This window comes from Saccopteryx bilineata, chromosome 2 (assembly GCF_036850765.1).
Source record: "Saccopteryx bilineata isolate mSacBil1 chromosome 2, mSacBil1_pri_phased_curated, whole genome shotgun sequence".
In the NCBI taxonomy this organism is placed as follows: Eukaryota; Metazoa; Chordata; class Mammalia; order Chiroptera; family Emballonuridae; genus Saccopteryx; species Saccopteryx bilineata.
This window is the reverse complement of record NC_089491.1, coordinates 270,945,313-270,968,381: the sequence shown is the minus strand read 5'-3', so window position 1 is coordinate 270,968,381 and position 23,069 is coordinate 270,945,313. Positions and strand designations below refer to the sequence as shown.

The window sequence follows — 23,069 nt, the reverse complement described above, 5'->3', positions numbered from 1 at the left end:
TTCTCAGCTCAGCAAGCATTGTTCTGTCTTTTATCATCGAAGATAAGTTTTGCCTGTCCTTGTACTTGTACATACATGGCATGTACTTGTCTAGATCTGACTTCGTTCACTCAACAGAATGTACGTGGGATTCATCTATGTTGTTGTGTGTATCAGAGGTTAGTTCCTTGTTTACTTATACTAAGTAGTGCTCTAGTACATAACAATATCACAATTCATTTCTCTGTTCACCCATTGTTGGACATCTGGGTTGCTTCCAGGTTTGGGCTATGATGAATAAGGCTGCCGCAAACATCTGTGTGCAAATCTTGATGTGGACGCATGTTTCTGGATTATAGGGTAGATGTATGTTTACAAGGAACTTCCCAATGGCTCTCTGAGATGGTTGTACTATCTTACACTCCCACCAGGAAGTTAGGAGAGTTCCAGTCACTTTCCTCCTCGCTGGCATTTGGAACTGCCAGTCTTTGTAACCGTCAGCCATTCTGATGGGTGTTTATTTGTGCCTCATTGTGGTTTGAATTGACATGTTCCTGATGATAAATGATGTTGGTTTGTTGGAGTTTTATTAATTTACTTATACTTTTGTCTTACATTAATATATTATAATATTCTTATATTCAAGTCCTATTAGAATATAAGCCCCATCATAATTTTTGTAGTTCCCAGCAGGAACAGTTACAAAATTATGTACTCTCCTCACACAGGAATGCCCCCGTGTCCCATGGCACACACAGAATCTTGTACAAGGTCATTTCTGCTGCAGCCCACCAACAGATATTCCAGGGTGCCACGAGCAAAAGTCCCATCCATGTCACTATAGATACTAGGTCTCTGTGACAGGACTTATACAGTAGAATGGGCCAAAGCAGTAGAATCCTTGAGGTAAGAATGGACCCCACTGAAACAACACTAGATATTTTTGAGGAAGAACCAACTATATATCTGAGAAATGAAACATATAGCCATAGAATTTTTCTAAACCTGCAAGCCATATGATAAAATGTTCATAACTTTAACCCAACAATTTTATTTCTGGAAATGTATTTTAAGAAAACAATCTGGAATTCCCATGAAGAGCTAGGTACAAAGATGTACACTGCAGAGTTATTTATAATAGAAAAACTGGAAAGACCCCAAATGTCTAATAGCGGAAGAATGAGTGAGGGAATCGTGAGATGGAAGGGAAAGGGTATGAGAAAGTGAGGTTAGGACTCCAGAGCGATTCTTAGCTGTGGTCTTGGGCAGATCATTTCACCTTCTCAGCTTTGGCAGGGAACACTAATGTCTACCTTCCAGAGTGGTTGTAGACTTAGAGGTGATGGAGTACCTGGTCTATAGGAGACTCTCCCTAGGTTGTAGCTGTTGTTATCATTATAGCCACACAATGAGGTCATTAATGTGATGGCCGCAGAGCATTCTGAGTGACAGAATACCAAGCTATAAGTGTGCTGTGTATGATCTCATATAAGCCTCATGGAAGAATGGGTCATGGACACAGAAATTCACCAGAGGGTCATTGATTGTCTCAGGATAGAGGAATTGCAGGCAGTTTTTATCCTCTTCTCTCTGCTTTTCTCCCCCCACCCCGAGTTTTGTTTTTGCTTTACGAAGACTGTGCCTCTCTTTAACAATTAAAAAGAAAAATATTCATACAAAAATTCATTCACCACCTTGATCGTAGAGGAAGTCCTCTACATTTGTCTTGTTGCCTTGGGAACCATTTCTAGTCTGACTGACCACTGGGGTGATGCAGTTCAGCCAGACCTGGCAGGCTCCCAGGAGGCGAGGGGGGCCAGGCTGGCCTGGAGTGCCGTTACCTGAAGTTGTAGCCAGGGTACAAGGACTCATTGGTTGTCTTGTCATCAAGGCGACGGAAACTGTACTTTGGATGGCAGTGATGGGACCAGCTGTCCAGGTTGCAGTCCCAGTAGATCTCAATGCCCATGATTCCCCCCTGAGGAAGACAACAAGAGGCGATCTCTAAGTCCTGCTGGGCGTAGGAGGTAGCCACCAGTGGTTTCAGAGCCATGAGCAAGCCCTGTGTCTTGTTCACACAATTATTGCTGAGGCAGCTGCAAATGCAGTTCCCCACACCTCCTCCCGTCTGGGACACAGTGCTGTTAAATTTACTTCTCTAAAGTATAACCTTCAACAAACCACTCCCATCCTCAAACACCTTTCATGGCTCCCCTATTTGTGTGTGTGTGTGTGTGTGTGTGTGTGTGTGTGTGTGTGTGACGTGTGTGTGTGTGACAGAGACAGAGAGAGAGACACAGAGAGAGGGACAGATAGGGACAGACAGGAAGGAAAGAGATGAGAAGCATCAGTTCTTTGTTGTGGCACCTTATTTGTTCATTGATTCCTTTCTTATATGTGCCTTGACTGGGGGGCTACAGCAGACCGAGGGCCCCCTTGCTCAAGAGAGCAAGATTGGGCAACCTTTGGGCTCAAGCCAGCGACCATGGGGTCATGTCTATGATCCCATGTTCAAGCCAGTTACCCTGTACTCAAGCCAGTTGAGCCTGCACTCAAGCCAGTGACCTTGGCGACCTGAACCTGGGTCCTCTGCATCGCAGTCTGATGTTTTATCCACTGCACCACCACCTGGTCAAGCTCATGGCTCCCCTATTAAAGATGAAGTTGAAACTTGTTAGACTGAAACTCAGGGTGCTCCATAACATGTCTTCTGCTTCATTTCCTAATGCTCCTCTAGAGAAAGCTCTTGTTCCAAACTGTAGGAAACTGTTGTCTCCTAAACACATTTTGCACTTGAATTTCTTTTTTTCAAACAGGTTTATTGAGGTACAGTTCACATACAACTCACCCACTTAACATGTACAGTCAAACAGGTTTTATGTGTCACGGTCACCATAATCAGTTTTACAACATTTTCGTTACCTCCGAGAGAAGCTTCATGAACGTTAGTCATCACCTCCCCTATCCCCTCTCCCAGCACTGAGCAATCAGTGGCACAGTGGATAAAGCATCACCTGGAACACTGAGGACACTGGTTTGAAACCCTGGGCTTGCCTGGTCAAGGCACATGTGGGAGTTGATGCTTCCTGCTCTGCCCTCCCATCTCTCTCTCTTTTCTGTCTCTCTGGAAATGAGTAAATAAAATCTAAAAAAATAATTAAAATATAATAAAAGTTTATCCATATAGTAGCGTGTGTCCTTGTGGTACAAGAATATCCCATGGTATGGATGTACTGCACTTAGTTTACCCATTTATCCATTGATGGGCATATGGGTGGTTTCTACCTTTGGGCTGTTGTGATTAATGCTGCTATGAACATTTGTATACAAGTTTTTTTTGTGGACACATGTTGTCATTTGTCATGGGTATATCCTTAGGAGTGGAATTGCTGCGTGGCACACTTTGAACTTTTAAATCTTGGCCCTTTGCCTTTCTCCCAATGAAATGTTTCTTCCTTTCACTTCTCTAGCAAAATTGCCCTCATCCTCCAAGACCCAGCTTATCTCCTTTCTCAGACACCCCATCCTCCTCAAGTCAAGGGGACCTGTCTGTCCTCTCAGCTTCCAAGGATCTCTTAATCTCTTGGCTGTACCTGTACTTCTTTCTTTTTGCAAACATATTTTGAGCACTGACTATCATATTTCATTGAATCTTATTTCATTGACTCTTCGACACCATTGCTTATAAGACACACAATTTTTTACATTCCTCTAAGAAGAAAATGCTGTCAGATAAATGGTGGGACTGTGTCAATTGACAGCACTTTATGATTTCAGAATTATTAAAATGTGAAAAAATGTCTTTGAATCACGAAATATGGCACTTCAAGACTGTCTCCTTGAAGCTCGGGACACAGCGATGTGTAATTGGCAGACTCTGACTTGGAGAAAGGAGAAACGGTACAGAATAATTACAAGTCATTTATTGTCAGGCACTAAGCCAAGCACTGTAGATACTGTAGTGACTGTCTAAGGTTTAGTCATTCTACATCCAAAGAGCCAAGAAATGCAAGGAATGTAGCTCTAGAGGGTGGAAGAGGCAAGGAAATGGATTCCCTCCTAGAGCCTTTGGTTGGAGAATGGCCCTGCTGGTAGCTTGTTTCAACCCAGTAAAACTGATTTTGGACTTCTACTCTCTAGAAGTGTAGAAAAAAAAGTGCATTGTTTTAAGCCACCAAGTGTGTGCTAATTTGTTACAGCAGCCTCAGGAAACTCATATACCAAGTATCTCACTCACAGGATTGTTGTGGGATTAGCTGAGCTCATGCAGGGCAAGTACTTGGCACTGTGCACAGATTTACGAAATGCGCAGTAAAGGGAACCATATTATTAAGACCCAGTGGCTCAGCCTCCTGGCCGTTTGACATCTTCTGTCCCCCTAACCCCAACACCTCATGGTACAAAGGCACCACCCACCTGAATTGCCACTTCTGAAAAATTATCTCCTGTTTCTCGGAAGATGTCTCCTAGTCGGAAAATGGGACACAGTGGATTCTGAGTCTTGTGAAAGGTGCACGTGATGTTTATATCCGGCAAGATGTTTCTCCTGTGTGTAATGAAAAGCAAACAGACATCTCCGTTGAAAACGGGGATCCATCTCTCGCATGGGAATGGGCCAGTGTGGTGACCGACCCCTGTGAGGGCCCCCAATGACCCCTGCCTCCTGTTATTCACCCCCTTGTGTATTCCCCTCCCACATTGTAGCAGAGGTTGGTTTCCGTGACCAATAGCACATGGCAGAAGTGATGGTGTGTCACTAGTGAGGTTAGGTTATAAAGGACTATGACTTCCATCTTGGTTACTGTCTTGCTTGCTTGCTCTCTGTCTCTCTTGGATCATTTGCTCTGGGGGAAACCAGCCACCGTGTCTTAAGGACCTCAAGCAGTCTCAGGGTAAGGTCCACATGGTGAGGAACTAAGCCCTCCTGCCAACAACTGTGTGGGTGAGCTTGGAAGCGCATTCTCTAGCCCCTGGCAGGCCTGGAGGTGACTCCAGCCCCACTGACAGCTTGGCTGCAACCGGAGAGACCCTGAGCTAGAACCACCCAGCCAGGTCATTCCCAGGGTCCTGGTCCACAGGCACTGCGTGAGATAGTACATGTTTGTTGTTTTAAGCTTCTCACTCTGAGGGTAATTCGTTACATAGCGGTAGATAATGTTGGCACTTACGTGGTGTAATTGTGGCCGGGGAAGTCGATATTATTCTTGATGAGCACGGTGAAGTTTTCAGCACTGTTCAAGAGCGCCGGCCTGAGACAGAGACAGCGTAAGTTGTATATCTGTTCCTTGCATTAGAAAAAATCTTACTTGTGACAAGTGCCTGCTATGTGCTGAACCACTTCCTTAGAACATTCTAAGTCCTCTGCTTTCTAGGCAACACTCTAACAATCAGAGGACTACAGGATCTTGAAACTTTAAGGATCAAAACCCTTTATTCCTCTTCTATGAGACTTAGAGTTTTCTGTCTTGAATTACACCTCTCTGCACACATATCATATCTCTTCTATTAGATTGCAAGAGCCTTGGGACCTGCTCCATATCTGGGTCTTTTTATATTTTACACAAAATTTAGCACAGTCTCTTGCGTACAGTTACACATGAAATAACTAACACTTACTACACGGTAACGGGTGGATTGAATGAGTGAGTGACTACTTGAGTCATTTCAGTAATAATCCCTTCATATAACACAGGAGGAAAGTGCAGGGCAGGGACATGTACAATTGCAGCACGGCACCGACCCTTTGGAGACGCACAGTACTTATCTGATGAAGGAGTGGGTGGCAGAGCCACGGCTGGAACCACAGACAGTCAAGAGGCCCCTTGCCTTGAACCAGGGGCGGCTTGAGTGTAAGTGCATGTCCTTGAGCAATTCCTTCTTTGATAAAGACATTTCCTTGATCTAGACACGAACCTGGGTGGTGCTGCTGACTGATGAGAGTCAGACAAGCCAGTGCTGACTGGTGCTTCCTGCTCCGACATTGGAAACCTTTGCCTGAACCTTCTAAAAAGTTAGTTTGGGGAAGTTTTGGCCCCACAGAGTCAGATGGTGTGACCCTGAGTCACATGTGTCTAATGCTTTGCTGTCCAGCATGGTCCAACATCCCCTAGACAAGTGTGACTAACTGGATTAAATTCAGTGGCTCGATTGTGGTAGCCACATTCCAACTGCTCAATAGCCACACTTAGCTTGTCGCTCCCATAGTGGAGAGCACAGAAAGAGAACATGTCCATTATTCTAGAAAGTTCCATTGGACAGTGCTGGTCTAGAACCACCAGACTTCTAGGGGCAGATCATTTGCGTGTGTGTGTGTGTGTGTGTGTGTGTGTGTGTGTGATTGAGCACTTACTGTATGCCAGGCATTGGGATCACTTTGCAATCACTGTACAAGTATCATCTCATTTAATCCTCACAATGCTCAGTGAGGTAGTTGCAATTAATATCCTCAGCTTACAGAGGAGGACATTGAAGTTCAGGGAGGTTAAGCCACTTGCCTAAGGTCACAGAGCAAGGAAGTGTTAGAGCTGGGATTTGAATCCAAGTCTCTATATTCTCTGCTGAAATGCATCAGTCCTTGTGGTTTCTGAAGTTTAACATCAAGTTCTGCCTTCTGAGTCTGACCTTGTGTGTGAAAGAGAAAAGTCACTGCAGAGACCACTAAATCCGTCACTGTGCTTATTTAAGAAAGCTTCCCTTCCATTTCTTTTCCTTCCTTTCCCCTTCTCCTTTTCTTTCTTCCCTTCCTACCACCTCCCCATCCTCAATCACTCAGTACAGACACTGGCAAGTCAGAGTGGGCCCTGCCATGGCCCTGGAGGACGGGCCTGGAGTGGCCCTGGAATGTGCTGGCACAGACAGAGGGCATGGCACCCCAGGATGCTCAGGGTAGCGGCTGTTTCCAGTCAGTACAGTGCCCATGTACCTGGCATGAGGTCCGCAAGCCAGCCGGACCCAGGACTTCGTAGGACTGCCCTGAGGAGAGAGGTTGGGGCATCTCCAGCCAGGGCCTCCCCTCCTCCCTGCTGAGGGCCACGTGTCCGCCCCCACCCTGCAACTCACCGGGGGGCCTCTTCCATTGCCTCAGTGGGACACCAGGCAGAGACTTCACAGGTCTTCTGGTTCTCTTTAAACACTATACACCTTCCGGTCTGGATTCCTGTGGGGTCAAGGTGTCAATGAAGCACATGTGTGAAAGAACCGAGGGAAGAAACTCTCACCCTAAGCAAGAGACTATGCTTTTCAGACCAAGAAGTTTCATTTCCGTAAAACCCTATCTGAACCACAACTTATATTTAGGCTGACTGAGCAAGCAATGCTTGGAACGGTAGGTTTAAAAAAAAAAAAAAGCACCAGAGAGAACACAAAAGGACCATGGATACTGTTGGCCCTTTTCGGCGTCTGCAAGAAAAGATGCCTGAGAATGGAAACAGAAAGGGTGTTTTCTCTCGCCTGGGACAAACAGACTAGAGGTTGGCTTCTCATTGGGTGTCCGAGTCCCTCGAGGGCTATACAGCATGTACCAGGGATGTGCAAAGTCACGGAATAAGCATAGCCCATCTTCCTGGGGCACAGGGTCAGTTACAGATTCCCGAGGGAAATGTTAAATAGCAAGTAATGTTAAAACCATCTCTACACCAACTAAAACAGACATGTATTGTGGAATGAGATACAACATTCATATGCCCTTGTGTGTATGTGTGTTTTATAACCACTGGATGTTTTTGTTTTCCTTTTCCTTTTATTATTTTATATGGTAACTTTTTATTGTCATGTGCCTTTAAGTTAAAACAAGAGATACGGAAATTCTGCAGGTTAATACACGTATGGCCCCTAAGTGTCCCCAGGTGTACAAGTTCAAACTACTCAACCTTTGGAGAAATTAATGACAAAGTTTAGAATACTCAGATGATGCTATAGGCTATTTGATTTTTTTTTTCATAAAGATTTTATCTATTGATTTTAGAGAGAGGAGAGAGAGAAGGGGGAGAGGAGCAAGAAGCATTAACTTGTAGTAGTTGCTTCTCGTATGTGCCTTGACCGGGCAAGCCTGGGGTTTTGAACCGGCGACCTCAGCATTCCAGGTTGACATTTTATCCACTGTGCCACCACAGGTCAGGCGTCATTTTATTTTTCTATCAGAACCCTGAAGGTGCTAATTCTGCAAGGGTTTTAGGAGCTCTTCTCACTGAGGAATTCAAGTTATATATTCATGTCAACAGCTGGCCCTCGGGGGACAGAGCCACAGCACAAGGCAGACACAGGCTCACCCATGGCCTGGTAAAGAAGGCAGCTGAGAGTCAGAGTTAAATATCCAAACTTAGGAGCACTGCAAATGTCACCAGGATGCCAGATCATTCAGCCCCAGGATCCTAAAAGGAAACAGAACTGTACCTTTGCTCTGCGGGTCCATCCATCCCTTTTTACAACCCCGGTCAGAGGCACAGAGTGTCCAGCGGGTAGGATACTGCAGAGAAAAGGACAAGACAGTGAGGAGTAAGGATCGGGTCCCTAAGGTATGGAAAAGCAGATGTCTGCGTCCACACGAAAACTTGTACAGGGATGTGCATAGCAGCACTATTCATAATAGCCCAAAACAGCAAGCAGCCCAAATCTTCATCAACGAGTAAACAAATAAAATGTAGTATATTCATATATTCATACGATGGAATATTATTCAACCATAAAAAAGGAAAGAGATTCTGACTTATGCTACAACCCGGGCAAACCTTGAAAACCCTATAACAAGTGAAAGAAGTCAGCCAGAGAATACCACACATTATAGTAGGATTCCATCTATGTGAAATGTTCAGAACAGGCAAATCCATAGAGACAGAAAGCAGATCAGTGGTTGCGGGGGGCCAGGATGGGGGAAATGGGAGGTGACTGCTAATGGGTGTGAGATTTCTTTGGGGGGAGAATGAAAATGTTCTGAAATTAGATAGTGGTGATGGTTGCACAATATTATGAATATACGAAAACCACTGAATTGTATACTTTAAAATGATGGATTTTATGGCATATGAATCATAACTCAATAAAAAATAAAAAAAATAAAAATCTAAAAAGGGAGCATCAGAGAGCCTGAGACCATGTGCAGGAACAGCCCTTGGTGTGGAGAGCCGGTGGCCTGGTCCAGGCAGCGCTATGACTGCAGAACGGGGTCCCACAAATAGCGTGCAGATGCAGCAGGAAATGGGGGAGTAAGGGGTGCTCGCCGCCCTCTCTCTGGCCCGAGAACATGAGGTCAATCAGATCTCAGGACTGAGGGCTGAGGACAGATGAAGGAAAAGGGAAATGTAATGACTTGGTTTATGTGTGCTCAGCTTCCCATTTCCTAGGGAGCAGATTCGATGGCCAGTCTTCTGGAAACCAGCAGCTGCCACGGCCTCTGTGAGAATAGCCTCAGCTCATTATCTTCTGTGCAGTGTGGCTCTTAGAGCGACTCAACAGAAGAACCCTGGTACACCTGATTCTGGCAGTAGCTGCACCATTTTCTAGCTGAGTAACCTTGGTCAAGTCACTGTACTTCTCTGAGCCTCAGTTTCCTCATCTGTAAAAGGAGGATGAACAGATTTGTCTTAAGGGGTTGCTGTGAAGATGGAGTGAGCATTGTTGATATAGCTCCAAGGGATTGTTCGCTTGGTTCCAGGTTCAGGTAGAAATGATGGTGAAGGCTGTAGTGGGAGAGAGCATGTCTACCCTGAGCTCTCGGGCACTCGGACGTCTAGACCTTGTCACCTGAATGGGCTGACAAGCAAGACCCAATGGGCAAGGCTGGTCCTCAAACCCGGTTGACAGCATGACAGTGCTGCCCCCCTTTGTGTTGGGATGGTCCGTGGTAAAGCCCAGGCACGTTACCTGAGTGGGAAAGGGCGAGAGGGAGCGACTAACAGATAAATGCCTAGTCACACATTGCTATGGATCAGTGGTAGTCAACCTGGTCCCTACTGCCCACTAGTGGGCATCCCAGCTTTCATGGTGGGTGGTAGCAGAGCAACCAAAGTGTAAATAAAAAGATAGAGGCCCTGGCCGGTTGGCTCAGCGGTAGAGCGTCGGCCTAGCGTGCAGAGGACCCAGGTTCGATTCCCGGCCAGGGCACACAGGAGAAGCGTCCATTTGCTTCTCCACCCCTCCGCCGCGCTTTCCTCTCTGTCTCTCTCTTCCCCTCCCGCAGCCGAGGCTCCATTGGAGCAAAGATGGCCCAGGCGCTGGGGATGGCTCTGTGGCCTCTGCCTCAGGCTCTGGAGTGGCTCTGGTCGCAACATGGCGACCCCCAGGATGGGCAGAGCACCCCCTCCTGGTGGGCAGAGCGTCGCCCCTGGTGGGCGTGCCGGGTGGATCCCGGTCGGGCGCATGCGGGAGTCTGTCTGACTGTCTCTCCCTGTTTCCAGCTTCAGAAAAATGAAAAAAAAAAAAAAAAAGATAGATTTAACTATAGTAAGTTGTTTTATTAAGATTTATTCTGCCAAACTTAGCGAAAATCCAACATAAAGTACTTGGTAAGTAATTATTATTATATGCTTTAATTTGCTGTAACTCTGCTTTATAAATTTTATAAAGTAAAGTTACTTCCCTACTTTATAAATCACTGTTACTGTGGAACCGGTGGGCGGTTAGAAAATTTTACTACTAACAGAGATACAAAAGTGGACGGTAGGGATAAAAAGGTTGATTACCCCTGCTATAGATAAACTCACCAGAATGAAACTTTAAGTTATAATCTTGAAGAACAGAGAGCAGAGCTCGGAAGGGACAGAATAGTACAAATCCATCTTGATAGGGAAGAAAGTTTTCCAGAAAGAGGTAGGGGAAGGTCAAGAGTATGGAGAAGACAAAGCTAAGTTGGGAAAAACTGCATGAGTGGTGGTGATGGTGGTGGTGGGGAGACACATAGTGTTTATCTGAATGGAGAGTCTAAGGAGTGGGAGTAAACTCTAAGGAGTGGGAACAAAAGGCAAACTTGAGCTGTTGGACAGTGCTCCCAGATAGACAGTTCACAGTGGACCGCTGTAGGAAAAGCTGTCAGAGAGGACACCTGGGTTTTAAGCCCAGCTCTGCCTCCAGCAAGCTGGGTGACCTAGGGGAAGTTACTTAACCTCTCTGATCTGCACTGTGACCTGTAAAATGGGGCTGGAATACTGTTACCCTCCTAACGTTGGGAGGCCCCACTGAAAAGGGAAATGCTGCGCATGTGCCAAAGCTGTGTTGTCACAAATGGCACGGGAGCGAGCGATGGAGGAAGCAGGCCTCCAGCCTGCACAGGCTCCTCGTGCTGGAGCCAGAGACCAAGGGGACAAACAAAGATTGGGGGCTACAGGGGGAGAACTGCAGTGTCATCTGACCCTTCTTCCACCCAGCCCAGACCCGCACCCCACTAAAGAGTCTCAGTAAGGACTCGTGAGCTCGGAGACATCCTGGATCTCAATTCCCACGTTCTCTGACCAGTGCTCCCTCTTATCACCACACTAACTGCTCTGGGTCCCCTCCTCACCTGAGGACACAGCCCCTGCTCCTGGCCCTCAGTCTGGAGAAAGTTTGTCATCACAAAGAAGGAGTTCCCCTGCGGAGAAAAGAAGTCAAATGCAAAGGCCTTGAGAACAGAACTACTTAATCATAATAATCCAACTAAGTGCCTGGGAGTGAACCTTTCCACTCTTCTAATCTTCAGTGTGGAAATCGGAGTCCAGGAACGAACCAGTTTAGGACTACATGAGGACTTGATGTCAAAGTGGGATGAACCGCCCTGCTGAGCCCAGGGAGAGCGGAGGCACATTTAAACTAATTGAGCATTCATTTTCCATTCCAGTGCACAGTAAAAACCCATTAACTGACACTCAGAAGACCTGGGGGAGGCAGACATGGGGGTGTTGCCTTCTTCAGGGTGCTGTTCAGATTATCCAGGACTTTAATTACAGGGCAATAGGGCATCCACCACCTGGGAAATAGCTGGAGATTTTAAAGGCCTGCTGTTAGAAATAGATAGCAGCTTGGGTTTTATGGGTATGCAAAGCTTTCCAGCTCACAGAGATGGCAAATGTGCCCTTTTGTCCCCTCCCCACCCCCCATCTGTTCTCTGGTTTTCTCAAGCCCACTTGGATGTCTCCTTTTTTTTTTTTTTTTGTATTTTTCTGAAATGAGAAGCTGGGAGGCAGAGAGACAGACTCCTGCATGCACCCGACAGAGATTCACCCAGCAAGCCCACCAGGGGGTGATGCTCTGCCCATCTGGGGCGTTGCTCTGTTGCAACTGGAACCATTCTAGCGCCTGAGGCGGAGGCCATGGAACAAGCCTCAGCACCCGGGCCAACTTTGCTCCAATGGAGCCTTGGCTGCGGGAGAGGAAGAAAGAGACAGAGAAAAAGGAGAGGGGGAAGGGTGAAGAAGCAGATAGGCACTTCTCCTGTGTGCTCTGGCCGGGAATCGAACCCGGGACTTCCACACGCTGGGCACATGCTCTACCACTGAGCCAGCCGTGGACTTCTCCTTTTTGACAATTCTAATTTTATTTTCTCTTTTTGCAAATTTAGGCAGTCACGTGCACTTTCTCCGTGACCTATACCCTTTCTTTCTTTGTCATCTATATCCTTTCTTTCTGCAAAAAAAAGTACCCAACAGTGTTTTCCTGAGATTGGTTTTGTTGACTAAATGCCACACAAACAATACAGAGGGGCTGGTCTCCTCCAAGCAGGAAGTTATTTTCCCTTCTGAATCGAGGCAGACTAGACCTGGCTGGCTGGATGGCCTGGCTTCTGAAAAGCGGCACGTAAATCAAAGAGTGAGTGAGTCAAGTCATGTCTGAAATGCACCAGGACATGCAGCTATTTTGGGAAATCTGGCAGGACTTGATAAAGCAAAGAATCATCTCCTGGGAGCTGTTGGGTCTGACCCAATTTTGCAATATTTAGGTTTTCTCAGTTGGGATTTTCACAGAACTTTTTAAATAGGGCCAGTGTTTTTTCTGGAGTGAAACTCAAGGGCCCGAGGGTGGGGGGCAAGGCCGTGATGACAGTGACCAGGGATGAATCCTGGGAGCATGCTGACACGCACTCACCTGCAAGGGGAAGGTGTAATCCGCCGTGTCGAAGACACGCTGCACCACCTTCTTCTTCCCATTCTCCACCACCTCCTCCTTCACCTCCACCACGCCTTTCACCTTTGTGTGCACGGAACTGATGACAGGTTCTTTCCGCTGGTACAGCTTGTCACTCACCAAAGCAAAGCTGAGTGGCAGACACAGAAAAGCATCAGTGGTTTTCTTGAGGAGGCACACACACAGAGCTCTGGTTTTGGATGAAGGCTCGCTTTGCTGGGTTAACTTTGGGCCAGCGACTTGCCTTCTCTGTGACCCATTTTCCTTATCTGTAAGGTGGGAGGAATAGCCATACCTACCTCCTGAGGTTATTGTGAGGATGAAAGGAGATATGTGTAAAAACTTCACAGTATTGTACCTACACACTCTAGTGCTCACTACACAGAAACTATTGTCCCAACATCAACCTCTAATATTGCCTAATATAGACCCCCAATTTAGAGGACAGCTTCTCAAATACCAGAGTCCACCCCAACGTTAGTCCACTGGCTTTGTTCTGGGGCTCAGTAACACATCAGCACCTATCTAAGGGTGTGTCCAGCCGGCCAGTCACCTGTTTTCCAGAAAGATACACCTGGTGTATAAATAATACTGATAATAGGTGTTACGCTTTATTGTGCCAGATGCTCTACATGCACCATCTCCTTTAATCCTCACTATAGGAGACAGTCACTGTAATCATCACCCTCTGCAGAGGGGGGAACAGGCTCTGAGAGGTAAAGGAACTTGCCCAAAGTCACTCAGACCATCAGTGGTGGAAACAAGGTCCTTGATTAGTCTTACCACATGGCCCAGAGCCAGACCTCTTAATTATGTGCTATATTTGTTCATGCACAATGTGGCTTTGCCTCTGGTTTCCTGCCGTTTAGTCCACTCATTCGCTGTTAATACCTTATTTAGAATATGAATCTAAATTATTATGGTGGGGGACCTAAAGAGGGGAAGTGGAATTGATTATTAAGAATGGTCGATGTCACCCCCATTTATGTTTTCCCTGTCTCCCATTGCCCTGAATAATTAAAAGTTTATTCTAAGTTCTGTCTTTATTTATTCAGCATGTATTTATTTGATATTTCTTCTTTCTGCCCAGCCCCTAATATCTGAAACATATTATGAAGTTAAAGCCAATGGCTGCCCACTAGGAGCTGACCTTGGAAATCAAGACAGAGCAGGCCAAGACATGGTACTAGCTGTTCTCAGCCTTGGCTGTGATGTCTGATCACCCAGGGAGCTTTCAAAATTGCAGCCCCCAGACCCATCTTGGAAACTGTGATCCAGTAGGTCTGGGGCATCTCCAGGCACCGAGATATCTTCCAAACATTCCCGGCTGATTTGGTTGCACAGCCAGGGCTGAGAACCCCTGGGAGACTCACGGAAAGACAAATCATATTCGCCAATGTGAAGTCCACCTGAAGAGGTGTGTTCACAATGACCCAGTAATTCCATTCTCAGGCATGTGCCCTAGAGACACCCTCACACCTGTGCCTAAGGAGGTGTGTACAGGCATGTTTATGGCTGCATTGTTTGTTTGTAAGAGGTATAACTGGAGACGACCTAAATGTCCTTGAACATTGAATGGGTAACTAAATTGTTGGATTCATGCAACAGGATGCTCTACAGCAGTGAAAATGAGGGAGTGCTACTTGTATAGACATGGAAATTACAAAATGCTGAGCAACCAAAGTGTACCACATTGTGATACAAGGTTTAAAGGAATCCAAAGCAACATTCTACAGCAATCAAATACTCATCCATGTGGATTCATAGCGACACTATTCACAGTAGCCAAAAGGTGGCAACAACCCAAAGGTTCATCAGTAGATAAGTGGAAAAACAAAATGTGGTCTATCCATACATTATTCAGCCATAAAAAGGCATGGCACACTGAAACATGCTATATACTGTGGAAGGATCTTGAGACCATTGTGCTGAGTGAAAGCAGACAGACACAAAAGGCCGTATATAATACGACACCATTGATCTGAAAGGTCCAGAATAGGTGAATCTGTAGAGACAGAGATCTGTAGAGATTGTTGGTTGCCAGGGGCTGGGGGCAGGGAGAAATGGGCATTAACTGCCTAATGAGTACAGGATTTCTTTTAGGTGATGATAATATTTTGGAACTATGTAGACAGAGGTGGCAGTTGTACAACATTGTGAATGTTCATTTAAAAATGGTTGATTTTATGTTATATGCATTTCACCTCAATAAAAAAGGAAAAACATTTTTATAGATACGGACATATGTTGTGGTAATAGGAAAACAAACATAGAATGACAAACACCAAGTTCAGGATGATATTTACAAGGGAAGAGCGAACAGGCTACAGGCTGGGTTTGCAGGGAGGTAAACTGGATTAGTAATGTTTTATTTCTGAAGATGGGTGGTGGTCTATGGGTGTTTATTATATTGTTCTCAATATACTTTAGTATTTCTATGGCATTCATTAAAAAAAAGCTCAGCCTGACCAGGCGATGGCAAAGTGGACAAAGCGTCAGACTGAGACACAGAGGACTCAAGTTTGAAACCCCGAGGTTGCTGGCTTGAGTGCAGGTTCACCAGCTTGAGCGCAGGGTCACTGATTTGAGCGTGGGTTCATAGACATGACCCCATTGTCACTGGCTTGAGCCTAAAGATTGCTGGCTTGGGCAAGGGGTCACTCGCTCTGCAGTAGCCCCCCAGTCATGGTACATATGAGAAAGTAATCAATGGACAACTAAAATGCTGCAACAAAGAATTGATGCTTCTCATCTCTCTCCCTTCCTGTCAGTCTGTTTGTCTCTCTGTCTCTGTCACACACAAAAAAGACAGCTCATCAAAAAAGACATCAGGGCTAGACATGCAATCAGCATATATGAGACAGAGCTATCAAGTGTAATTCCATAGACAAGTAGATAACACTGTTCAGTCTTGCAGCCCAGCGTGTACGTGCTCTGTGCTGTTTTTTTTTTCCTGTTGGATACTGCAGCATTTTCCCGGAATAACACTGGGTCAGACTGGCCCACCATTTGAGATGCTCAGTTCTGATCTCTCATGGTCAATCTAGAATGTACAGCATGTTGTAGACCAGCCTTGGTGGAACCCAGCCCTCTTGTAAATCAGAAGGCTTGTCTTTGTATAATAACAAACATATCATCTTAAGAATTAAAATGCTTCAGAGCAAAAAAAAAAAAAATGCTTCAGAGCCACATCAGAAGAAAAAAAGTTTGCCATACCCTGCCCTATGGACAGAACGTCCTAATGGTTGTCGCAGCAGCCCTCTCCCGACTCACGCAGTGACTCAGACAAACCAAGCCACCTCTCAGGGGCTGTGGGTTTAATCCCTGAACCAGGAGATAACTGCCTGGCTTCCTACTCCCGAAGACCTTTTGGCTCTAAGAAGGTCCCACTCTGTGCATGCTGAAGCCTGCAGACCATGCACTGGTCCCCAGCAAACAGGGTGTGAGGGTCTGGGGACTGAGCCAGGCTGGTTGGATGGGTAGATGTAGATGTCGGGGGAGCGTAAAGTGGAAGAGCCTGGGAAGGTTGGAGAGGGCCCACGCAAGGACAGGGTGGGCACTGGCAGGCAGTCTGGCTGGCAGGGAAGGGGCACAGCAGGTAGATGGGGAGTGCGCTCTGCATCTGACTCACCAGATGTAGAGGAGAGTACCCGTCATAAAGAGGTTCTTCAGAATCCCAATCCACAGGCTCTGAATCTGAACGACTTTCCCGACTCGCACAGACTGACAGAGCAGGGGGCACGGGCCCCGTGCAGGCATGGCAGCGTGAAGTGGAGACAGGGGCCTCAGAGCCCCGTGGGAGGAAGTGCTTCTCAGTACAGCCCGGCTCTCCTCACAGCATCTGGACTTTCTGAGCAAAGGTAACTCTAAATCGAAAGGACGTGCCCTGAAAGTAACCTGTGTTCCAGCTGGTTAACCCCCGTCTACCCGGGCAGCAGACATTTTGTGGGCCCCTGAAAGAACTGTAGGCCCTGGACTCTGTGCCTTCGGTGCCTCGTGGAGATGTTGGACCTGCAGTCTCTGCTCCTTCTTTTCTTTTTAATTGATTGACTGATTGATTGATTTTAGAGATTTTTAGAGAGAGAGTGGAAGCATTTATTTGTTGTTCCACTTAGTTGTGTATTCACTAGTTGCTTCCCATATGTGCCCTGACTGGGGATCGAACCTGCAACCTTCAGTCCAGATGCTGTGAGGAGAGCCGGTGTTTCAGGATGGCACTCCAAACAACTGTGCTAACTGGCCAGGGCCTTGCCTTCTGCTTCTTACATGCAAATTCCCAAGAGAAGAATCAAATTATGTCCCTCCCTGGTCTACTCAGCTGTGGGAGGCAGACAGCAAAGGGCCAAGGGCAGCAAGAGAGGCGCTGAGGAGACAGTGATGGAGACCTCTGTAAATACCGGTTATATTAGTCACCCACTGCTGTTGGATCAACTTACCACAAATCTAGTGGCTTCAAACAACACAAATTTAACCCTGGCCAGATAGCTTGGTTGGTTAGCACATTGTCCCAATACTCAGAGGAGGTTACTGGTTCGATTCCCAGTCAGGGCACATACAGAAACAGATTGACATTTCTGTCTGTCTGTCTGTCTCTCCCTTCCTTTCTCTTTAAAACCAATATATAAATTAAAAATTTTTTTATTCTCTTACAGTTCGAGGGGTCATATTGCTAAAATCAAGGTGAAAGCAGGGCTGGTTCCTTCTGGAGGCTCCAAGAGAATCTGTCCCTTACCTGTCCCAGCTTCTAGGGGCCGCCAGGGCATTCCAGGGCTCACAGCCATGTCACTGTGGCCTCTACTTCTGTTATCACATCTCCTTTCTCTAACTTTGACCCTCCTGCCCCTCTCTTTTAAGGACTCTTTTGATGACAATGGGGCCACTTAGATCAGCGGTTCTCAACCTGTGGGTAGCAACCCGGCGGGGGTCCAACGACCAAAACATAGGGACCGTCTAAAGCCATCGGAAAATACATTTCAAAGTGAAGGCCATGCAGTGGGATAAAGCGTCGACCTGGAACACTGAGGTCGCTGGTTCAAAACCTTGGGCTTGCCTAGTCAAGGCACATATGGGAGTTGATGCTTCCTGCTCCTCCCCCTTCTTTCTCTCTCTGTCTCTCTCTCTCTAAAAAATCAATAAATAAAATATTAAAAAAAAAAAAAAAAAAGTGAAGGCCAGGAAGCCATTAAGAGAGAAAATAGCAAGCAAATTAACTTCAACCTTACAGTACTTTCCCAGGGTGGGGAGGAGGAGTTGCTTAAGGGGAGGAGGAGGGTGGTGAGAAAAATGTTTACCGAAGAAGGTGCCCTAATGGGAGTTGGGTGAGGGGAATTTGAGTTTTATAGGGGCTAATTTAACCCTAACACCTATGACCACTGTGCTTCATTGTCTCTCCACCCTCCTCTGTCATGTTGCCAGGCATATACTTACATAGGAATCTTTTCACACCTAAAACCAATTTTATGCCTTCGGATAAATTTGTGAAAGTTATCACTTTGTATCTCAAACCACGAAAGGTTGAGCTGTTTTGTGCCACCACCAGCAAAGCACAGGTACGTGTGCCACGTTTTAAGAGGCCTTGACAAACAGGAGTGTGATCGCATGGGCTTGGCTGAGGTGGTAAAGGTCTGGACACCGTGTTGAGGACACAGGGTGCAGAGATGGGGTCTTCGCTTTTGAATAAGAGGAGAAATACGCTAGCAGAGTGCAGCCATTTGAAAATTGTCAAGTAGAAGAAGGACCGCAGGGCAGAGCTCTAAGCAAAGGAGAAAATTGCAAGGAGATAGACCTTGGCTCAGTGTGAATAAGAAAGGTATCACAGAGCAGTCCCAGGACACAGCAAGCTTTCCTTATAGTTGCTAGTTGGTGACATTAATGATGTGGACGATGATAATTTTCACTTATCATCTCCCTGTCTCCTGTCTCCTCTCCATCTGCATTTCAACATCATCTCTCATCTTAAAAGTAAATCCTGGCCCTGGCTGGTTGGCTCAGTGGTAGAGTGTCAGCCTGGCATGTGGATGTCCTGGGTTTGATTCCTAGTCAGGGCAGACAGGAGAAGCGCCCATTTGCTTCTCCATCCCTTCTCCTCTTGCTTCTCTCTCTCTCTCTTTCTCACTTTCTTCTCCTCCTCTCCTGCAGCCATGGCTCAATTGGAGCAAGTTGGCCCAGGTGCTGAAGACAGTTCCATGGCCTCTGCCTCAGGCACTAATAAATGGCCCTGGTTGCAACAGAGCAAAGGCCCCAGATGGGCAGAGCATCACCCCCTAATGGGTTTGCTGGTGGATCCCTGTTGCAGGTGTCTCCTCTCACTTAAAAAAAAAAAAAAAAAAGAAGTAAATCCTCCCTCAACTCTGCTTTCTTCTCCGACCATAACTTTTTTTTTCATCAGAGACGCTTTCATATTTATATTTATTATTATTAATATTTTGTTAGCATTCATCTTTTTTGACTCATAGCTGCCTGGTTTTTTTTTGTTGTTATTTTTCTGTCCCATTTTTATTATTATTATTATTAATTTTAATGGGGTGACATTGATAAATCAGGGTACGTATGTTCAGAGAAAATATCTCCAGGTTATTTTGACATCTGATTATGTTGCATAACCATCACCCAAAGTCAAATTGTCTTCCGTCACCTTCTATCTGGTTTTCTTTGTGCCCCTCCCCCGTAACCACCACCCTCTTGTCCATGTCTCTGAGTCTCATTTTTTTTTTTTTTTTTTGTATTTTTCTGAAGCTGGAAACAGGGAGAGACAGTCAGACAGACTCCCACATGCGCCCGACCGGGATCCACCCGGCACGCCCACCAGGGGGCGATGGTCTGCCCACCAGGGGGCAATGCTCTGCCCCTCCGGGGCGTCGCTCTGTTGCGACCAGAGCCACTCCAGCGCCTGGGGCAGAGGCCAAGGAGCCATCCCCAGCGCCTGGGCCATCTTTGCTCCAATGGAGCCTCGCTGCAGGAGGGGAAGAGAGAGACAGAGAGGAAGGAGAGGGGGAGGGATGGAGAAGCAGATGGGCACTTCTCCTGTGTGCCCTGGCCGGGAATCGAACCCGGGACTTCCGCACGCCAGGCCGACGCTCTACCACTGAGCCAACCGGCTAGGGCCTGAGTCTCATTTTTATGTCCCACCTATGTATGGAATCATATAGTTCTTTGTTTTTTCTGATTTACTTATTTCACTCAGTATAATGTTATCAAGGTCCATCCATGTTGTTGTAAATGATCCAATGTCATCATTTCTTATGGCTGAGTAGTATTCCATAAAATATATGTACCAAAGCTTTTTAATCCACTTGTCCACTGACGGACACTTGGGCTGTTTCCAGATCTTTGCTATTGTGAACAATGCTGCCATAAACATAGGGGTGCATTTCTCCTTTTGGAACCGTGCTATGGTGTTCTTGGGGTATATTCCTAAAAGTGGGATAGCTGGGTCAAAAGGCAGTTCGATTTTTAATTTTTTGAGGAATCTCCATACTGTTTTCCATAGTGGCTGCACCAGTCTGCATTCCCACCAGCAGTGCAGGAGAGTTCCCTTTTCTCCACATCCTCGACAGCACTTATTCTGTGTTGTTTTGTTGATGAGCGACATTCTGACTGGTGTAAAGTGATATCTCATTGTGATTTTAATTTGCATGTCTCTAATGATTAGTGATGTTGAACATTTTTTCATATGCCTATTGGCCATCTGTATATCCTCTGTGGAGAAGTGTCTATTCATTTCTTTGGCCCATTTTTTGATTGGATTGTTTATCTTCCTGGTGTTGAGTTTTACAAGTTCTTTATAAATTTTGGTTATTAACCCCTTATCAGAAGTATTGTCGAATATGTTCTCCCATTGTGTAGTTTGTCCTTTTATTCTGTTCTTATTGTCTTTAGCTGCGCAAAAGCTTTTTAGTTTGATATAGTCCCGTTTGTTTATCCTGTCTTTTATTTCACTTGCCCGTGGTGATAAATCAGCAAATATATTGCTGCAAGAGATTCTCTGACCATAACTTGATGCCTCTCTTCTCCTCTGTAGACAAGTCCCCTGAAAGAGTGAGTCACCCATCCATTTCCACACCTCCAATTCACTCTTCCACCCACTTCAGTCTGGCTACCAGCGCCACCACTCCTCTAAAGCCTCCCTTGCCAAGTAAACATCTTCATTGAATCCAATATATGCGCCACAGACCTGAGCTTCCTGGAACTCTCAGCAGCATAGGACACCAATGATCATGTACCAGCTCCTCCCCCTTCTTCACTCAGCTTCCCAGAATCCACATTCACCTGATTTTCTTTGGGTCTCTATGTCCAGCCTTCTGAGAATCCTACTGGGACTTCTGTGCTCCCGTCACTTGGAGGTTAGCATTCCTCAGGGATCTGTTCTAAGCCTTCTGCCTTCTCTTCTACATCTTCTCTTACTGGTCCATTGCAACTATTCCCCTGGATCTGGTTACCATATAGATGTTGGTGGTGTACAAATCTGTATCTCTAGCTCTGTATTCATATATCCAGCTACCCACCGAGCATCTACATTTGTGTGTCTCCCAGATGTGTCGAACAGTGCTTTCAGTTCTGAACTCATCTTCCACTCGAGATGGGCTTCTTCCTCCCATGGTCCTATCCCAATAAGTTCCCTACTTCTGCCACAAAAGTGAGCATGGTGACCCAAGGCTGGCCAATCAGGTGACACCATGCCCCTAGCTACAGTGATTGGTTGAGGGATGAATGCAACTCAAGCTCAACCAATCGGAGTTTTTCATGGGACTTTCATGGCAGAGCTATCAAGAAACATTTTTGTTTGTTCTTCTGAGGTTGCCAGAAGGGGAGGATTTGAGGGTATGAGTGTGCCAACTCCCTCCATAGATGGCCTATTCAAGAAAACGAGATAGATCCAAGATGTAGGGAGAGAGACTCAGCCCTAATAACACAGTTTGGGCTTTTATAACTAAGTCAGAGGACAGTTCTATCTCTTCCAGCACCCAGTTACGTGACAGTAAATACCCCTAGGTGGATTGGTGGCTAACTTAAGTTAGGTTTCTGTTACGTAGCCAAACAATATGACTGACACAGCTATATTCAGCAACATGTCCACATTCTGCTGTGACCCTGGAAGCTGGAGTCCCTTGACCCTGCCTGCAGCTACAGCCTTTGCCTTTGACTCTAGACCTAAGCTTGGTTGTGAGGGACACTGAGAAGCTGACCAGCCTCTGGTCCTATTTCCTGTATTGCAAGCTCCTGTCTCATGCCCCAGTCTCTATAACTGAGGCCCTGTCTTACTTTATTATCCTGACCCTTTGCCTTTTCAGCCCTGGTATGGACAGCCTCTGAGCCCAGAACCCCGTGGCCAGAACCCACCACCTGCTACTGTGTATCTTGAATTTCACCCGAGCCTGTCTGGACTTCCACCTGCGTTCCTCATCAGTCCTGTGTGATGCATACTGCATCCCCCAACCCCGGGGCACCGTGGCTCTAACATTTCACAGATGGCCAACTGGCAGTTGTATCCACCTGAGGCCTCAAAGTACAATTTAAGGCAGCATTTCCCAAGCTGTGTTCTATTGGACACCATTCTGTAAGATGCAAATCTTCCATTAACACGAGGGGAAAAGCAAAGCTGGCAATATTTTCCTTTCAATTTTATATTTTAAAATAGAAACAATGGAGAAGCATTTTACAGGGGGTTCTCTTCTAAAGTCAGCACTTACAGTAAACATTGTACCCCATCAAAAGCGTGGCACACAAAGCTCTGCCAACAGCCCACAGCCCTTGCACCTCCCAGGGAGCCCGTCACAGCCAGTGTTTCCTCTGGAACAAGTTGCTGTTTTTCCAGTTTTGCTCCAGGTGAAGGTAAAGAAGTTGGCTTATTTTAGGGGACATGTTGGGTGGAAAATATGTATCTGGATTCACAGGTAGGGTGCCAAAATGCTCATGCTGTGAGAAGCACGTGTGTGCAGAGACTGACTGAGGGGACCCCGACTCAAGTCTCATCTCACACTTACTCTGGGGCGCCAATCACT

General features: G+C 46.3%; 1 protein-coding gene across 6 annotated transcripts in view; it reads right to left on the bottom strand.

Moving 5' to 3' along the window:
- Positions 1–23,069, bottom strand: part of P2RX7 (purinergic receptor P2X 7) — a 39,235-nt gene that overhangs the window by 13,259 nt on the left and 2,907 nt on the right. For 3 of the 6 annotated variants that reach the window (XR_010729302.1, XR_010729301.1, XM_066260613.1), the window contains exons 1-10: positions 16,700–16,909; positions 13,030–13,198; positions 11,471–11,539; positions 8,371–8,443; positions 7,039–7,135; positions 6,902–6,951; positions 6,474–6,600; positions 5,148–5,228; positions 4,396–4,525; positions 1,821–1,957 (exon numbers count right to left, since the gene is read on the bottom strand). Coding sequence is in view for 4 of the 6 variants with exons in the window: in XM_066260613.1 (XP_066116710.1) it covers positions 1,821–1,957; positions 4,396–4,525; positions 5,148–5,228; positions 6,474–6,600; positions 6,902–6,951; positions 7,039–7,135; positions 8,371–8,443; positions 11,471–11,539; positions 13,030–13,198; positions 16,700–16,827 (1,061 nt within the window). In the remaining 2 variants the exon portion in view is untranslated. Of the gene's footprint in view, positions 1–1,820; positions 1,958–4,395; positions 4,526–5,147; positions 5,229–6,473; positions 6,601–6,901; positions 6,952–7,038; positions 7,136–8,370; positions 8,444–11,470; positions 11,540–13,029; positions 13,199–16,699; positions 16,910–23,069 lie in introns of those variants that run through there. The other 3 variants (XM_066260614.1, XM_066260615.1, XM_066260616.1) reach the window with 3 other exon arrangements.